The sequence below is a fragment of the Patagioenas fasciata genome, chromosome 17 (genome assembly GCF_037038585.1).
Source record: "Patagioenas fasciata isolate bPatFas1 chromosome 17, bPatFas1.hap1, whole genome shotgun sequence".
NCBI classification, from domain to species: domain Eukaryota; kingdom Metazoa; phylum Chordata; class Aves; order Columbiformes; family Columbidae; genus Patagioenas; species Patagioenas fasciata.
In genome coordinates, this window is record NC_092536.1 from 1,703,151 (window position 1) to 1,720,831 (window position 17,681).

At 43.2% G+C, this 17,681-nt stretch overlaps 1 protein-coding gene across 2 annotated transcripts in view; it reads right to left on the bottom strand.

The window, feature by feature from the left end:
* ADGRD1 (adhesion G protein-coupled receptor D1) overlaps positions 1–17,681 on the bottom strand; it is a 118,333-nt gene that overhangs the window by 16,944 nt on the left and 83,708 nt on the right. For both annotated transcript variants that reach the window (XM_065851683.2, XM_065851684.2), the window contains 4 exons: positions 17,090–17,243; positions 11,621–11,687; positions 10,342–10,408; positions 4,437–4,528 (listed from right to left, as the gene is read on the bottom strand). In XM_065851683.2, coding sequence (XP_065707755.1) covers positions 4,437–4,528; positions 10,342–10,408; positions 11,621–11,687; positions 17,090–17,243 — 380 coding nt within the window. The remainder of the gene's footprint in view (positions 1–4,436; positions 4,529–10,341; positions 10,409–11,620; positions 11,688–17,089; positions 17,244–17,681) is intronic.

A 17,681-nucleotide genomic window follows, 5' to 3' on the forward strand; every position in this document is an offset into this window, starting at 1 on the left:
ATCCTCAGAAAATCTAGCACCTCTTAAGTACCAAGCTTTCCTAGTATATTTTGTGTCTATACCATAGTATCATAAAATCACAGAATAGTTTCGGTTGGAAGGGACCTTTAAAGGTCATTTAGTCCCACATCCCCTGCAATAGCAGGGACATCTTCAACTGCAAATCTTACTGTCCTTCCTCATACAAGAAACATGCACACGAGTACCAGAGCTGCTTGTTCCTCTGGAGCCCACAATCAGCCGCCCTGGTCACCCGGAGCAGTAAATCCTGCTTAAGGAGAAACGGCAGACGGGAAACAATTCCCACAAAGGATGATTTGGGTTCAGAAGGAAAGGACCAATTAACCAATAAGCTGCGGAAGGACTCACGGCGTCCTCTTGTCCAGCTCAGCTACAGGGCAGGATCAGCAGTGCAACATCTTCAAAGACAGGAGCTCAGCACCTCTCTGGGTGACCAGTCCCCTTCCCACTATTGGCAGCTTAAAGATATTTGACTTTGCCATCAGTTTAAGCCCATGACCGTTCCTCCCTCTCTCTGTGGTTTTGCAGAGTAGCCTGCTCCCTGCAGTTATGTTTTGCGTACTTTAAAGCCTTTATTACTCGTCCCCAAATGTGCCTGAAATGTGCCTTAACAATTCAACAAGACCCGGAGCCTTTTCCAGTGCATCTGCGCTAAAGCAAGCGCTGCCGTTACCGTCATTATGGTTCCTAAAAGATTAGCACTTCCTCATTAATACTCTCATTGGCACCATTCAAACCCATGTATTCTTAGTCTAAACCTCCGAGTCTAATAAGGAGATACCCAAACTGCATTTGTATTTGTCATATTCAATGAGCCAAAAATTTAATTAGGTTGAAGACATTATTATTGGCAGTAGCACTTCAGCTCACTAATTGTCATTGCTTAATACTTTCATTTTAATTATTTCCTTTATAGCCAGTCAACCCTCCTCCTTCCAAGCGCTTCCATGAGGTGCATCACCCCCACTGTTTGATGCCATGTTCAATGAACGCGATTCCTCACACCTGATCAGAAATGGTAAGAAAAGGAATTGCTGAAGCAGTTTTGGCCTGGGCACGGCTCTTTCTGCCCGACGGCTCCTCAGCGAACGGGAAAAGCTCCTTTCCAACAGCGCACACAAAAGCAGGGATCCTGTTTCTCAGAGGGTTGCACTGCAGCATCTGCTACCCAGAAAGCGTTTTCTAGTTCTGTGGATTTGTAATCCCTGTAGACTTTCTGAAGAGTTTACAGATTGTAACTTGCTCCTCACCCCACTTGGAAAGGGGGGGAAAAAAATCTCTAATGGCATCACAAAGGGGTGGAATTTAGTTGTGCAAGGAGGGGGTGATATCTCCTTTGGCAGCAGAGCTCTCACGAGAGCTTCAAGCAGGTGCTGTGATGGACAAGTAACACTCTGTGAAAATGAACAGCAGCAAACACCCCTTAGAAAGAGAAGTCTTTGGGCACCAAATGACGGGAGACAGGCGAGGAATCACAGGAACAAAACGGAACACACAGTATCTTGCAGGATAATGGCTGATGTTAAAGCAGCAAAGCTCCCCGCAGGAACGGGGGGGTTGGTGTGGAGACAAAAGGTGACGGGGCTGGGCGGCGTGTTTATAAACAAGGTAAAATACTGATGCAGAGTGGTGCCACGGAGCGGGCCGTTGATTAAACGGATGAGCGGTTTGCCACGGTGCATTCGGCGCGCGGGGATGTAATGGATGGCTTTGCAAAGTGCTCTGGAACGGTCAATTAGGCGGTTAAACATACAGATGTCTGCGGCAGCACGGGCTGCTGGGGGACAGCGCTCTTGGATTTGTATCTGTCAAAGGGAAAATCTCTCTCTACAGCTTATTTTCTTTTTTTGAAATAACCAAAGTAAGGAATGGCTTTGCATTAAACCTCTGCACTCTGTTTTCTGTTTAATCCAAAGTGGTTTATGCTATATTAAAAAAGCGGCATGAGTTAATACAAGAGCTTACAGGAGCTTTCCTTGAAGCCCCATTCTGCTCCCGTGCGCGGCAACTACTGCCATTTGTTCCAATTTTCAGTCATTAATTTAACTAATCAGAAGAAATTATTTCCCCTCACCCAATAGAGAATTAAGAGGCTCTTTTATTATTATACTGCGGACTGAGCTTCCAGGAACAAAGAAAATTAGTAAAATGAAAGCAAGAACGGGGCAAAAAGCTAAGAAACCTTCCTGATTTTGTCATAATTGCTTTCTCCATGGATGATGATGGTCGCTATCACTTCTGCTTCACCGCCTTCCAAAGTGCACACTTTTAAAAAATAATCGAGATTTTTCCAACTCATCGGACCATTTCAGAGTAAGCAGTGAGAAAGTATTCGATAAGAGTGGGACTTGATCGTTTTTTCAAGAAAAAATTAATTAAACTGTTTCTTCCGGACAACATAGGCGCAAATGGAGTGGTTGGGGAAGCACAGTGCTATGGCTCAGTGGGGCATCTTTGTTTCTAGGCTCAAACTACCATTCCTGCAGCAGAGATGTGCTTGGCATTCCTCCCTCTATTACAATTAATATGAGTGCAAACCTGAGATCTTCGGAAACTGTATCATGCTTTAACTCAAGTAATCCAGGAGCCAGGTAAATCCTGTAATCAATCGAGTGCCTGTGACAGACTCAATCAGGGCAGAGTTCTCCCCATGGGCAGTGGAATGTGCACCTTTCTCACCCTCTGTCGCATTAGATGTCTTTTCTCAGTGTAACAGAGAAGTAACTGCCCCAGTAAACACAACAGTGAGACTTTGAAGGGGGAGAACAGCAAGAAAAAAGCTATTTAGGTCCTAATAGCAGTTAATGAAGGCACTGAGTGGAATTAAGGCTTTACATGCAGCAAAAATAAGTAAGAAAAAGAGTTCGAATGGTCCATAACTCAGAAATGCAATCACGTGCCTTTTCAAGCACGTGAGCAATTCCATTAAGCTAATCTGCTTTAATTGCATTAGGCTTAGAGAGACTGCTCATACGCTTCAACTCAAACATATGATTAATTATTTCCCTAAAGGAGGGGCCAGTCAAGAAGAGTGGATAATACAAACTAACATCGTATACATACATTTAAGTGTTTCAAGGTATTTGATTCAGAATTCTATAAACTAAAATATTCAGATTAGCTTTTTGGTGCAAAGTTTGTCCCCGGTTGCAAACCATTCCCAGAAAGCAGCAGCTGAATTATGAGACAAAATTATTTTGCTGAGAGTCAACACCTAATCATCTAATGAAAAGTTCAAATATAATCATTCACGGCAAAGTGAAACAGCTCGTATGCCACACATATGTTCAATATGCTTCAAAAAACAATACAAAAAGCATGTCCTTAAGTAAAATTAAAGTAATAAATAGGAGGTAATGACCATTTTTTTCAGCCCTTACCAATAAACCGCTCTTGCACAACTGAAGTTTCAGACAGTAAAACCGTGACTATTTTCACACACATACAAAAATTCCTACAATGACCAAATACTTACTGCTCAGACTGTCACAGGAGTCTGTTATTCATTAGTTAGCATCTCTGATCCTATGCTGATTAATGATATTCATTTTGCCCTAAATTATTGGGTATTTTGCAGTTTATGTGTGAGATAAACTTCCTCTTTTATGCTGCTGCTTCAGCTTCTCCTACATTTTACTTTGGGAGTGCTCCTATTGTTATTTCCTTTACACAAAGCAGAAGGCACGTCCACACCAGTATCTATACAACTAGAACAAAATGTTCAGCAAGACGCTGTCTGGTGTCTCCATTGCGACGAGCAACATCTGAACCTGAAGACGCCAATCAGCCCGTAATGTTCTGCCCTTTATTCTGAGTAAAATGTGAATGGGGAAGATGAATGATAAATTAATTTTAGGATAAAAAAAGGCATTTAGTTCGCACTTCTTTTTCTATTTTGGCTTTTAAAGCTGCAGCTCAACGGATGCTGCGTTCAGAGCGGAGCACGGGCTCGCCCTGATGCATATGCTGTAGTCGCATTGGAGAGGACCTGTTGCCATATGGAAAACCACAAACAATTAGTCCAAATAATTACATCAGTTTATTGCTGCCTGTTGCCAAGAGAAACAAGCCTTGTTGGTAATATCCACTTGCGTTGCCAAGTAACTTAATCTTTAGGGAAACTAAATATGCTCCAGTATTAGCACCTCTCTAACAATAAATATACTTTCCAACTGATATCATCACGGCTCACAACAGCATCTTCGCTAAATTCTCTGCTCAGCCACGGGCCGGAGGCCTCGGAGCTGTGAGTTATCAAGAGGATGATGTGATACCTTTGACATTCTTTGCGTTTTACTAGAAAGGAATGCTATCAATGTTCTGGGAGAAGTCCATGACACGTGTCTCTATGGCATAACATTGCTAGCGGGAGATTACTAACTTGTCATAATATAATTTGAATGAGAGAAACTTACTTGAAGGCATTGGCATCTCCGTGGACCTTGTAGTTTTCGGCACTGATTCTCGAGATGACTCTGGTGACGGCGATGAGGATGCCAATGTTGACCTGCAGGAGGAGGAGCACGGCTTGGTCAGGAAAGCGAGTGCAGACAAACGCAATAGAAAATAGGAACTTGGTGTGTTGTGTTTATTTGGCAGAAGAGGTTTCCAGTTTTGAACCAGTATAGTCTGCCCCTCGTCAATGGATTTCCCTGTGCCCACAGCGAGAAACTTGCTTGAAGGAGACTTCAGGAACAGCCCCTGCCTGTTGAGGATAAGACTGGATTGATACATTGCTTCAGAGCTAAAAGTGTTTAGGATCCCTAGGGCACAAATAACAACCCTCATCACCTCCTACCGGCTCTTTGGTTTTGTGTTTGCATGTGCACCGAATTCAGAAAGCAGCTTTCCGGTCAGACTTCACGATTCCTGGTTCTTCCCAAATTCTGCTTGCAATTTAAGGACGAGATTATTTTAAACCAGCAATGAGGAAAATGCGTTAAGGCTGAACTCTACTCTTTAAAAGCCCTGCTGTGTTTGATGGCAGGCCCTGCTGAAACATCAATACAATCAAAGAACTTCTGCCAGAAAAGTAAGGAATCGTGAAAAGCCTGACACTGAAAACGTCTGACAAAGGAGAGTTTGCTCCGGAGTCACAGGTGAAGAAAGAAGGAAAGATGAAAGAAGATGAAACCTTATTCTTGAAATCCCAAATTTCCTGCGCCTTACAAAGCCAGTGAAAGGTGCGAATGATACGCACCAGCAAATGAACGCTCAGAATCGTGCAGATTCGCCATGATCCCTGCGCTCTGGCCGTGACAACAGCACAGGCACAGTAGTCTCAAAGAGGACCAGTTAGATGGCTTTCTAAAGCACAATCTGCTCAGCATTTCTAGCTGAATTTTAAATTCTTTATATAAAATAAATTAAGTTGGAAATTAATTTCCTAGGTGTTTTGGATTTGTCTAAAGTGAACATTTCAAAAGGCCTTGAGCGTCTCCTCTAGCGCAGTCAGCATCACTGTATCCTTTCCAGGGCGCATCAGTAAGACTTGTAAAACGTTGAAAGGAAATACTGTGATCTCACCGCTGATCAAAACTAGGACACAAGTAAAATTAGCAATGAACCATTCAACTCAAGTCCCAAAGTTCTATATTTAAATTTCCTGAACCACTTGACATTTTTTGCATAGATATTTTGAGAAATGAATCTCATCCAGCCTAAATAAACATATTAGCTACTAATGTCTTCCTTTGTTAATGTGTCAGTAAGTAAAGCGTGGAGGTATTTCCACTGCCCTCATAATGGGAAACCAAAATAAAGCCCCTGAATTGTTCCTCCAATGTTTTTTTTGGCATCTGACATAAAAACTTTGCCGACGACTTGAAGAGGAGAACACTTAGTTGATTAAACTCTCATTGTGCTTTCACCTGCATCAGAATGTTCAAACTAGGAGAATAACCACTTAGGTTGGGGAACAGTATATAGTTTCTGGTTTTCACTTGTCACCTAGATTTCCTCCAAGTCTCATGAGATCTTTGTTTCCTCTTTAGTGCGGTGCAAAAACCCCATGTGCAAAACCTTCCGACGTGGTGTGTTGCATCCCAGCTAAGAAAAGGCTTAGCAGCACACAGGAACTGAACAGAGCACAGGATAGAACACATTGCCTTAATTAAATCCATTGAGCAGCTTTCCTCTAAAACCACAGACTATTTTAGGCTCCACTTCAGCATCAGGCAGTGGTACAGGGAGTTAGAACTGAGTCATTAATTCAGTCCTAATCTCACCATTGTTAGTTGCACACCAACATTGCGAGTTGCCGTGCTCGCAGCCCATCGCTGGGTCACATCAGAAACCATTACTGGGTATCATATATTTCCACACACAGCTAATCAATTAAATTAGGTCAATGTTGAAATCCGGGAGAATGATTTGGGAACGCCTGATTCTGCCCTTAGCTGTCCCAGAGCAACTATGGGTGGAATAGACTCAGCTGAGTTACTTTAGACGTCTGTGTACATGACTTTGTATTAATGCATGTAGTATCACACCAGTCAGAGCTGATATCAGAGCAAAACTTTGAGGCTGGAAAGGAAATACACAAGAAAATAAATGATAAATAAAAGCTGTAACAGATCCCTGACTTCTGCTCTTTCCTAATGCTTAATTTTTAATTTCTTACAATCTGCTCCCTTGTTTAAAAAAAAAGTCGCGTGCTTTCCTGATGGTTAACTAAGGAGAAATTTCATTTTAAAATAATGAAGAAATTTAATTTTAAATAGTAAAAGTGCTCATAACTGGGTGCTAATAAGAAAAAATGAGAAGCTTAGCAGCTGTGGCCTGTCCATTCGTGCTCTGATCTACCGCAGCACTTAAGTATGTGCTTGATTTCAATGACTCTGAGGAATTCTACTGTTCCAGGGCCTTTAGACACTACGGGTCCAGCTCTGCCACCTTTTCCCATGGTGAATGATGTCTAATGAGGGATAAACATTGTCACTTTTCAACCAGTGGTTGTACCTGCAGAGCAAGATACTATTCATCATACCAAAATGATCCTAATTCTGCACTGGTACATAAAGGTATGAATAAATACCATGAGGCCACAGAGGTAAACCGTGTATGATCAGCAAGTATAAGGGAGAGGATATTTTTTTATATATAGAATATTCATAAGCAGGTACCAACCGAAGACAGTGATGAATATCTCAGCCTGGGACTCAAGCTCCACCGAGTCCCATCTGAGGACACTGGTGACAAACTTCACGTGGCCACAGCACAGAACCGTTAGCAATATGCTCATGAAAACCACCCAGCTCCATAAAAATGCTGTTTTTCAGAAAGACTTGTAAAAAACCACCAGGAAAATGCCTACTTACAGGGACAACAGTAGCAAGGACTCTCCAGTCCAGCCCCATAACTCCCCCCCAGCGACCGTTCATGGTGTGCAGCAGCCCCACTGCTCTGTGCACAGATGTGTTCTGCAGAATTGCCTTAATTCTGCCATATCTATGGAAACACACCAAGGCAGCAGATGGCTGATAACAAACAAACCCTTCTGCCAGAAGTTTTAACGGTTCGTTCCAGAAATTCAGGTGCTTTGTCAAGGTGGTTTGTTCCCTCTGAAGTCATGTCCCAGGCCCGCTTTTTGGTTTTCAAATTAATTGCAAAGGTTTTTTGTGAGGTTGCCTTAAGTGGATGCTACAGAGGCTTGAGCGTCGCGGTTTAGGGCGTGTGGGACAGTGATTTAAAACCATAAGATACAGGTAGAAGCCAAAAGCCCTACACACAGAGGAGCTACTTATTTCATCGCATCCCTTGACTTGAACCTCAAGGTTTCCCTTTCGGTATGGGAACCCATATAGGGATGGGAGGTCCTGTGAATTACTCCATGGAAAAGTATGTGTGAGTATTATTTCCCGGTCCCACTCCCACACATCATTCTGGCTTAGGGCTCCGTGAGGTCTGTGCCTTTCGGGAGCTGAAAAGAGCAATCTCTCGCTTTTCTTCACAGCATAATCCTTTTTCTTGGCACAGAGACACCGTGGATGGAAATAGTCAAAAAACGCTTTTTGAGACATATTTTCAGAGTTGCACACTACTTCATGGAACCGGTGGGTGATTTGTTATTTAAAGAGCACAGGCACGCATGCACACACAAAATAGTGTTTACCCTTGGTATTTCCCTATAGGCACCAACACATTTTTCACCTAACATATTCAATGCCCAGAGAGAATAATTTGTCAGCCAGCTCGCTGCTATTTTGGGCAGAGCTGGGCTCAGCCCATTTAACAAATTGCTCTACGTGGATCAATCTGGTGAGCTCATTTTTTCTCTTTCTCAACATATTTGTATCCCTACAAGAATATAACTTGAGCAGCACAAATGTGATGTGTCAGAAGTGAGAGCCAGACAGCTACACCCTCACTTTCATTGGCAAGCAGCTACACATGCAAATAGTTGAAGGCTGTGCTCACTCAGGTGAGTAAGTGCTGCACTATCTGGCGTATTTTGATTAATTGCATCTTTGGACAGCAGCTGGGAGAGGTTTGATTTCACTGGTTGCATCTCATTTCTTCCTTTGCTGCTGAGCAATGGCCAGAAAGCAAGTGCTAAGGTGAGAAGGAGACATTTGAATACTAGATTATTCAAATTGTTCTCCAAACATTAATATTTACTTATCTTTGAATACAAACTCATGTACAGAAAGTCCAATGAGAAATTAAGTTTGCTGGAACAAAGTCTGGAGTTGTTTGGGCAGCTCTAATCCAGCAACCGACATTACTGATTTTATATATATGCTTTCACTTAAGTAGAAGAAATTTTGCCCTCACTGTACAGGGACTTCCCAGCATTGCCATTCATAATTAGATTAAAACGCTGACATGAGGCAGTTTCTGCCATATCAATAGAGCAACTGTTTTCAGGGGTTTTTAACATACGTTTCTCTAGCCTGGTTTTTGGAGGCTGGGCCTTGGGGGGAAGATGCTGGGCTGGGCTGGGCTGGGCTGCCCGCGAGCGGTGCTGAGCTCAGTGTCTGCCAGGCCAGTGTTGGGATGTCTGCTCAGTGTGGGATTGCTTGTGATGGAAAAGGTCAGCCAAGGAGCCACTTTCTGCTTGCCAAATAATTACAGAGATATGCAACAGTAAACACTAGTTCTGTATAGATAGCTCTCCATCCTCCCTTTGGCTTGGGAGCAGGATTTGGGGGGGTTTTCTTTTCTCTGTGCCTTCCATGGAAACCCGAGCTTTCTCAGGGCAGTCCAAGGCACGGGCTGTGGCTCCTTCTGATGCTCCTCCATGCGGGTAAGTCCAGAGCTTATTTTACCTGGCCCTCCTTAAACATCACAGCAAGCACAGACTCTGGTCGAGATTTGGGCTCACGCCTTTGAAATCTGAGCAAAGCTTTAAAGACAACCCCATTTCGGTAAACAGCGAATCCATTTCATGTTCATAGTGTCACTCTGACATTATAGCCTGCAGCAAAAATCGTAAACAACCCGATCAATTAAAGTATTGAAAACAGTGCTGAAGAGCAATAATCTCCCACTTAATCCCTGCAAACACCCCTGACTCCTTAAGTAATCATAGTGATTAAGCCACAACTCCCTGTAATTTAACATGTGGGCATAGTGAAACTGCCGTAGAGCATTCAGGTCTCAGCACTGGAGCCCCGAAGGGCACTGTCCCCTAAAAGACGCTGTTCCTGCAGCGGGAGGGGGTCTGCAGCACCACCCGCACCCCGCAAACCGGCCCGGACAGCCCCGCTTGCTCAGCCCCGCACCTGACATTGGACTCCAGCACCCGGGGAGCAGCACTAATTCCTGATCACTGTAAGGAGGCAAATGCAGCTCCGAACCTTCCCCAGCGCTATCCATAGGGTGACAGCTCCTGCTGCTGCTTTAACCCTCTGCTCATGAGCATCTTCCCTCAGGCCACTCGGCTTTCCTGGGAAAAGTGAGCTCTCTACAAGTAAAAGCTTCAAATATCGGTGGGGTATATGAAACGCAAACCACAGGGTTTGTTCTTTTTGGGGGGATCTTTCTGAGAATTATTAAAACTCCCAGGATTACTTGACTCTACACAGTTACTTATGGTTCCAACAAGGCTGTTTCAGGAGACGGCTCTCCTAATATTTTAGCTTGTATTTTTGTCTCGGAATAGTGAAATGAGTGGTTTGAGCATTAATATGCATAAGCTGATACACAGCGGTGTAAAACACAGCAATCGGAGGAGGAACAAAAAAATGCTGTCCCTTTCATCTCCGTCGTTGGTTCCGTCTCGCTGGCCGGGCACAAGGACTCACGTCGGCCCTCCAGCCGGTGCTGTGCGGCTCACACCGACGGGCAGTGAGAACAGAGCAGCCCGGGTCTACCTACCAGAATGACAAACAGCGCCGGCGCCACGAAAGCCCAGATTGCTCCATCCTCCAGTGAAAGCCAGCAGCTGCGCAGAAAAACCAGAACGGGTTCAGATGAAACACACGGTCATTTAATTAGTAATGTTCTTAATTTTAAAAAGGGGCTAAAAGAGAATGCAAAAAGAGCGATGAAATTTAAAAGCGAGAGGCATGATAGAGCATCTGTAAGAAGCTCCTTTCCCCCTCACGCTTGGGGAACCTGAGGCAGGGCGTAATTTGGATTAGTGTCTTGCGGAGAGCGGGTGAGAGCGATCTGCCCCAGCACACCTCCCCGCAGCACCAGGGGTGCAAAGATGGGAGGAAAGGGAAGGCTTTATTTGCTGTTTGTTGTTCTCAGCTCCTTTATCACAGGCATTCATTTCAGTGCTGCCAGCACTGTCATTGTAGCAGGAGACAAATTGAAGCCCTCCCTGGCTCTCCTGGCTGGGGGTGAGGAGGAGGTTGGAAATTTGCTGTCAGCTTCACGCCTTTCCTACAGAAAGCTGCTTGACCACATGCAGAAAATAACTCTTGCTCCGAATCCTTTGCTTACATTATTCATTGGTGCCCAACAACAGGATAAGGGGCAACAGGCACAAGCTGAAACACAGGAATTTCCGTCTGAAGATGAGAAACTTCCTGACTGTGACAATGACAGGTTGTGGAGTCCCCTCTGGAGACATTCAAACCCGCCTGTGCCATCAAAGTCAACCCAATTTAGCGGTGGGGTTGGACTCGATGATCTCCAGAGGTCCCTTCCAACCCCAACCATTCTGTGATTATGGCAAGATTTCATCCTACAGTGTTTTCCCAGATCAATTTGCTTTGCTTTTTCCAAATGAGAAAGGAACTTGGTTTTCAAAATTTTTACTAATGTCCATTCTAGATCTTCTGGTGTTTAACTGCAGTTTTCTTCAACAGATTAAATGCCTTTAATCAGAGATTACACTCATCTTGTTAGAAGCGCTTCAGCCGCTCAGCGTGTGGGGTGAGCAGGGGCTCCCCACGGGCCCCCTGCGGCGAAGAGGGAAAGTGGGCAAAACGTCTCAGAAGCCCCTTGTGCATCATCTCAGCGCTGGAAAGCAAACCTGAAGCTTCCAGCTCCAATAATGCGTTGATAGAGCAGTCGTGCTTTTTCCGGCTACCTCCCCTGCTCCTCAGCAGGATCTTGCAGAACTACAGCTCTTTTAACAGATCTCTGAGCTTTTCTCCCCAACAGATCCTTACTGCACCTGGAGTGAAGGCGTTTTCATACTCACTTGCCGCTTTCCCCATAGCTGTCCAGGGACGATGCTGTAGAAATGACACAAATCACCAGCGGGCAGCCTGCGAAAAGGCAAAGGCAGCGGTAATATCAGTAACAAGAGCACATCTTCCAGTGAACCTGCAAGTTGAACTACGTTTTGTATGGAGAACACAGCAGCTCAGAGTAATTTCAGAATTAAGTCTAACTTGACGTTCTCCCGCAGCTGTGTAATACAACACGTTTCAATCAATTAATATCAGACAAACTAAATGACTTTTCAATAAAGCACTAGTTTAACAGTTAAACCAAATTAGTGTTAATTTCATTGAGAATCATAGCCCTTTTTCAGCCTGGTTTTTGTTTATGCCATTTCTGCTGCTTGCTCTTCAAGCGGTGGAATCCCGTGGAGCAACATCAGGCTCGTTTTAACCACTTTGCCCTTGTTCCAGAATGCAAAACAATCTGGAAAACAAAGCCGAGTTTCTCACAGGGTGCGTGGCCACCGGAATCACAACATTCTCTGGTTCTATGGCCAGCAGGCGAGAGGGAAGAAAAGACGACATTTAGCTCTCTAGAGCATCACACGAGCAGCGAGACTCAGTCACCAAGAGACAGAAGCAAATTCAGATCCCACTCGGATGCCCAACCAAGACTGCAGGGGAAACCACGTTTTTCTTGCCAACAGTTCTGGATACAGTAAAACCTCATCCCTTTAAATATTAAATGATTGCCTGTTAATTCCTGTATGATTTAATAAAATGTGAAGGTTTGGGTTTTTATCATCTTACGGAATTTAATAACCGAGTCCCAGACAGAGTATTATACATGATAGCTTAAAGTTTCAATTTTCTTCTAAATTCTTCAGGTTTTCTGCATGAGGCTTTAGCAGAAATCTCTGACAAGCAATTTCTGCTTCATCTTACCAATAGCATGCCCATAAAATTCTGTGTAATTTTCCTGAAATGACAGAACTGTAATTTTAGGAAGGGATATTTTCATTCTGTATTGAGTGGAATTGTGGCTTGAAGCACCTTGTATTTATAAATAAGAAAAATACTCAGTAGTTAAGAAGCAGCATCTGCAGGCATTGTTTAGGTCTCAAACTTCAAAATCCCTTCTGCAGGGTGAAGTTTAATATCCCATAAACTTGATTCTGCTCTCCCAGACTTGTCCAAATCAGGAAGAACTCCTTAGAAGCAATTTCTGTGCAAGACCTGAACGAAGGCAAGGTTTTAGTTTACTGTCACATTTACCTGTTTAAGAAAGGGAATTCCCACAGGTATATTTGAACAAAATCAAGAATAATTATATCCAACAGAGCGATTAAGCACAAACATGGGCCTATGTGCTGCAACTCGCTTTGCCGTGGGTCCGTGAGCCACCGGGACTGAGGGTCCCACCGGGACGTGGGCGCGTTGGCCATTGCGTCCCCGGTTGCTGGGGGGACATCGTTGCTGCCCCTGCTTGTCTGGACTTTGTTGCAGAACCAAATCTACCTCTGCCCAACCAACCTTTAGATTTCCAGTCTGCCTTCTTTATTTTTCTCCCAAGTCAAATGCTAGATATTCAAAGGATTTAGTGTGACTCTCTATCAATTTTAAATGGTAGTGAAGAAGAAAATTAAATACAGAGTTCCTCTGGAAGATAATAAAACTTATGCAGATGAAACACAGAGCAGTCATCTGCATAAAAAGAGCTGTTAAGTCAGTGGGAATAAAATGGTCTGCAGCCTATAGTGCAGTGTTTGCCTTTTCTTTGCATTAACGAGATATTAAATGGATAACGGCAATGGAGGCAGAATCGAGGTTTGGTTACAGAGAAACTGGAGTATTTTTCCTTGAATCATTCAATAAATTCCATAAAGGTTAAAAAAAAGATGTGTAGCTCAAGGGGATCATAAGATATGATCTGGACTGAAGAATTTATGTATATTATACAGAAAAGTAAGTGTTGTGTTTAATCTTTTGTCAGTAATAATTGCATAAGGGCTGTGAAGTTTAGTCTACACCCATAATAGGTAATGCTAATGTTGTGCTGGCACTGCTTTCCATCCATGGGAGGATTACGGTTGGTTTTCTGCTGTATCTGGATGTTTTCTCGGTTAGCAGATGCTGCAAGAACGCTCACCAACCCTACTCCAAATCTCCAGATTTATGTTGCAACAGCCCGTGCTTTCCCGAGCACAGGATCAGATTAAAACGCTCCAGCAACACCTCCCTGCAGCTGACGCACGGCGCTGGCGTCGCCTGTGTCCGTGCAGCCCTAGGGCAGCACAGGATCGCAGTCAGACGGGTCAATCAGCCACATGAGCCGTGTGCTGGGGCGGCTCGAGCTCCCCGTGTCCCAAACCAGCTCATTTCAACCTGCCTCCCAAACTGGGCACCTAAATCCAGCAACTTCACACCTGGCACAGCAAACCCAATAACACAATTCTCCCTGAATTCAGCCCAAACACAGCCACCGGGGTGAAGTCCAAAATCAATGCCGGCAAAGTGCTCTTCCTCAGCATTAAACTTCACATCTAATCCATCTGCTTTGTGTTTCTGAGGTGCTAACGATAAATAAAATGGAAAACCCCTGTAAATCCGTATGCTGTTTTGAAAGTTGGTGTGTCTTCTCTACATAGCAAAAACCAGACAGGCTATGGCAGCTCTGTGCAGACAACTCATAGTGATTGCAGGACATTATTTCTAAAAGGCATTTATTGAGAAAGATGAAGCATTAGACACAAATCAAAGTAGATTTCCTTCCAATACTGAGAAGATCTACTTTGCTTGAGTGGGAAAAGTATATTCTCCCATTTGTTTTGTAAAGGTTAATATTCTATGGTTTCCTTCTGCCGTGTTACACTGTGTCTATGCAGAAGTCTGGGACTACGACAAGCAACAGCAAATAAAGAAATGTAGGTCTTTTGACGGCTCAGGACAAAATTCTCATTCTAAGGCAGTCTGCAAGGGAAAAGAAATTGTCTGAAATAGGAAAACATGTTAAGGCCAAAGTGCCACGGCAAAATCTCCAGTATCACAAATTCCACCATCAGTGTCCTACAAATGGGTGGGTGGGAGAAGTTTTCTACAATAATCTGTGTGTGATGCTGAATCACCAAGGCAACAAGGTATTCTTTTCCCTCAATCAGCCTCTCAAGGTAGTTTTAAAGGCAGGATATTATCACCTTCCCCAAATTGCTCTTCTTTTGAATTCCTGACAACTGCAGCCTTTGAGGTAATTTTAGCGCCCTTGGGACTAAAGATAATACACAGGAACTTCAATCAGCTCGTTTGGGATCCTGTCTCTGATTACTGGTGAATTCATTTTACAGGAGCAATATCTCTCCGAACTCTCAGCAGATGTTGGGACCTCAGTGATGCTCGGGGTAGAGTTCCCTGTTCCTATCTCCTCTCATCGCCTCAAGCTTCAATTTGTCATTAATATCGACTTTGGGAACTTTGACACATGTACCTAGTCCAGTGTTTCTGCTTAAAATAGAACGAGAGGTCTGGGTTTTTAAATTCAGGACTGGGGTTTGTCATTATTGCAGGAGCTGAGATTGCAGAAGTTCACTTTCAATTAAAAGCAAGGAACAAAGTAATTAACTATCTGTTAATGCAACCGCCTATTGTCACATGCAGTAAAATGAGGCGAAATGCAACGTTTAGTAGCAGTCCTACCACAGTCAGATGTGGTGTTTATCCTTGCGTCTTCTGAATCACTTTGTACCTCGCTGCTGTTTTACAACACATAAACCATACACAAAATGCCAGGACAAAAAGGGTAAAGGTGCATTGCGGCACATACAAATCATTGATTTATTTTCGTAAGGTAATTAATGATTGAATGTAAATTGAGTTAATCAAACCATCTGCTATCAGTGAATACCCCAGTGAATTAAATGCCAGTTCTTATTATTTTATTAACTTCCATGGCTTTTTACATAGTATTTCTGAAGGAGAAGGTGTTCTCAGGGACATCTGAGAACACTTTCTTTGGTTTGATCCAGCTGGATTTGTATTCCATAAGCTCGGGATTAAATTAATCCAAAAGAAACCTCTCTAACACCAGCAGGTTTCTCTGCATTTAGGACTGAACCTGGAGGAATCCACGGATCTCCAGTGGCTCCAACCTTTAACCTCTCCATGTTCTCTCACTTTTGGGTCTATACACATGAAAAAGATTAATTACTCCACTTAGCCTCTTTTGGGGTAAAAAAGAAAGAGATGCATTCAGCAAGCACAGCTTTAAGGTGCATACTCTTGGCGCATTGGCTGTTCCTTCAGAGCAAAAAATCATCTTAAAGCAACCAGGATAAGGGCACAAATATTTGATACTCTTGGACCTGTCGCAGAGAAACAATGAGGGCAAAGGGAGAACCCTTTTAACGAAGCAAACTGTGGTTTGTCCCCATGGCCCAGCAGATATTGTGTTCACCAAGCGGCAGCAAGTGGCCCTGAGACAGAACCGCTAAGCAGGACATTTTAAAATAAAAAAGGAACGATGAGCATAATAAAAAGGCCATATTAGAAAAAAGACAAGTAGGCAGCTGTTGAAATATACATACATACATACATATATATATATATATATATATATATATATAAGTGAATGGCATTACTATCACCCAGATCTGCATGGTGCCAACAGATATTAAATGTTCCAATTATGACTGCAGTGTGTCTGTATTACTGGTATAATTGCTTTTCGTTCGGCTCCCAAATGAATTTGTGGGGGGAAAAGATAACGTATGTTTTAACATATTTGGAAACGATCTGTAATTACGTGGATATTCATTTGTTATCTTTGCATCTCTCTCGTTTTGACTCAACGCACGAGGTTTTCTGGTAACTATGGAGGTTTGTGGAGCGTCGCTGCTGCACTGAGCTCTCATCTGCTGGGAAGAGGCTGCAACACCATATTCCATTTCGAGTCCTCAATATGCACACAGATTATATAATATTCCTGTCACCGCATTTAAAAAGCCCTGAATTGTTATCTGTGAGCTTCGGGTGTCATAGGATGAGTTTTTTATTCTTAATAATAACATTGAGGTTCCGTGAAGCCTTTTTCACCTGAGCATTTCAAGGCACAAAAACATCGGCTAATGAAGTCTTGTGATACTCCTGTGCTGCTTCACTGATTTTTTATGTATGAATTGCAGAATGCAGACAGAATAAGGCAGGGTTGTGAGTTAGAGCCAAAACAAGAACGTACCAGTGCAGGGAGGCCGCCCCCACACACCCTGCTATTGATTCCCTAATTAAGGATCTGATCTGCCCCAGTGCGGTCGTGGAAATCACTGCGCTGGGACCACGTTTAGGGACCATAGATTTTTAAAGTCTCATTACAGTCCAAAAATTATTCATTTTCTCATCCAACTGACCTACTCTCAGTAAGGCAAACTGTGATCATAAAATAAGAATTTTAGATACTCTTCTGAATATAATCTTGTCCTACAGTGAGGAGACTTAAACAGCTACTAAATGCTTACCCCATCCAATTCCATAATAGTAGCAGTGCTTGCTCTCTTCTGACCCAAACACCTTGATCACCATGCTGTAAAGATGAAACCCTTCCACCAGCATCCATGCAAATGCACTCAGGAAGAAAAAATGAAGGAGAATGGCCAAGATCTTGCAAGGCACCTAAATTAAGAAAATAATAATAATATGTTACTTCTTTGTGATGCAGTCGTATTGGCTTTCCTTTTTTAAAAAATATAATTCTGCGTACATTTACAAACTAAATGCTTAATTGTGCAGTATTCTTAAATAACAGAGCACTAGGGAAACCCCTTTTTCTGCAGCATTTTCAGAGTAACAAATCCTCCTACCTTTTCAAAAGAAAACAGAAACCATTGCCAAACATGATGTGGAAGTCCAACCTGATTATTCATTTATGCATAAGCAATACTACTGAAGTCTACCAGACATTTAAGAATTCAAACCTGAAGGGCTGACATCCCATTGCTGAACCTGCAGTAAGTGCAGGAGAATTAAAGGAGCAGGGACACAGGCTCCGTCCTCCATCCTGCTCCCTGTTCTGTGATGGCAGGAAAATCAATACAGTTCCTGACTTATTTT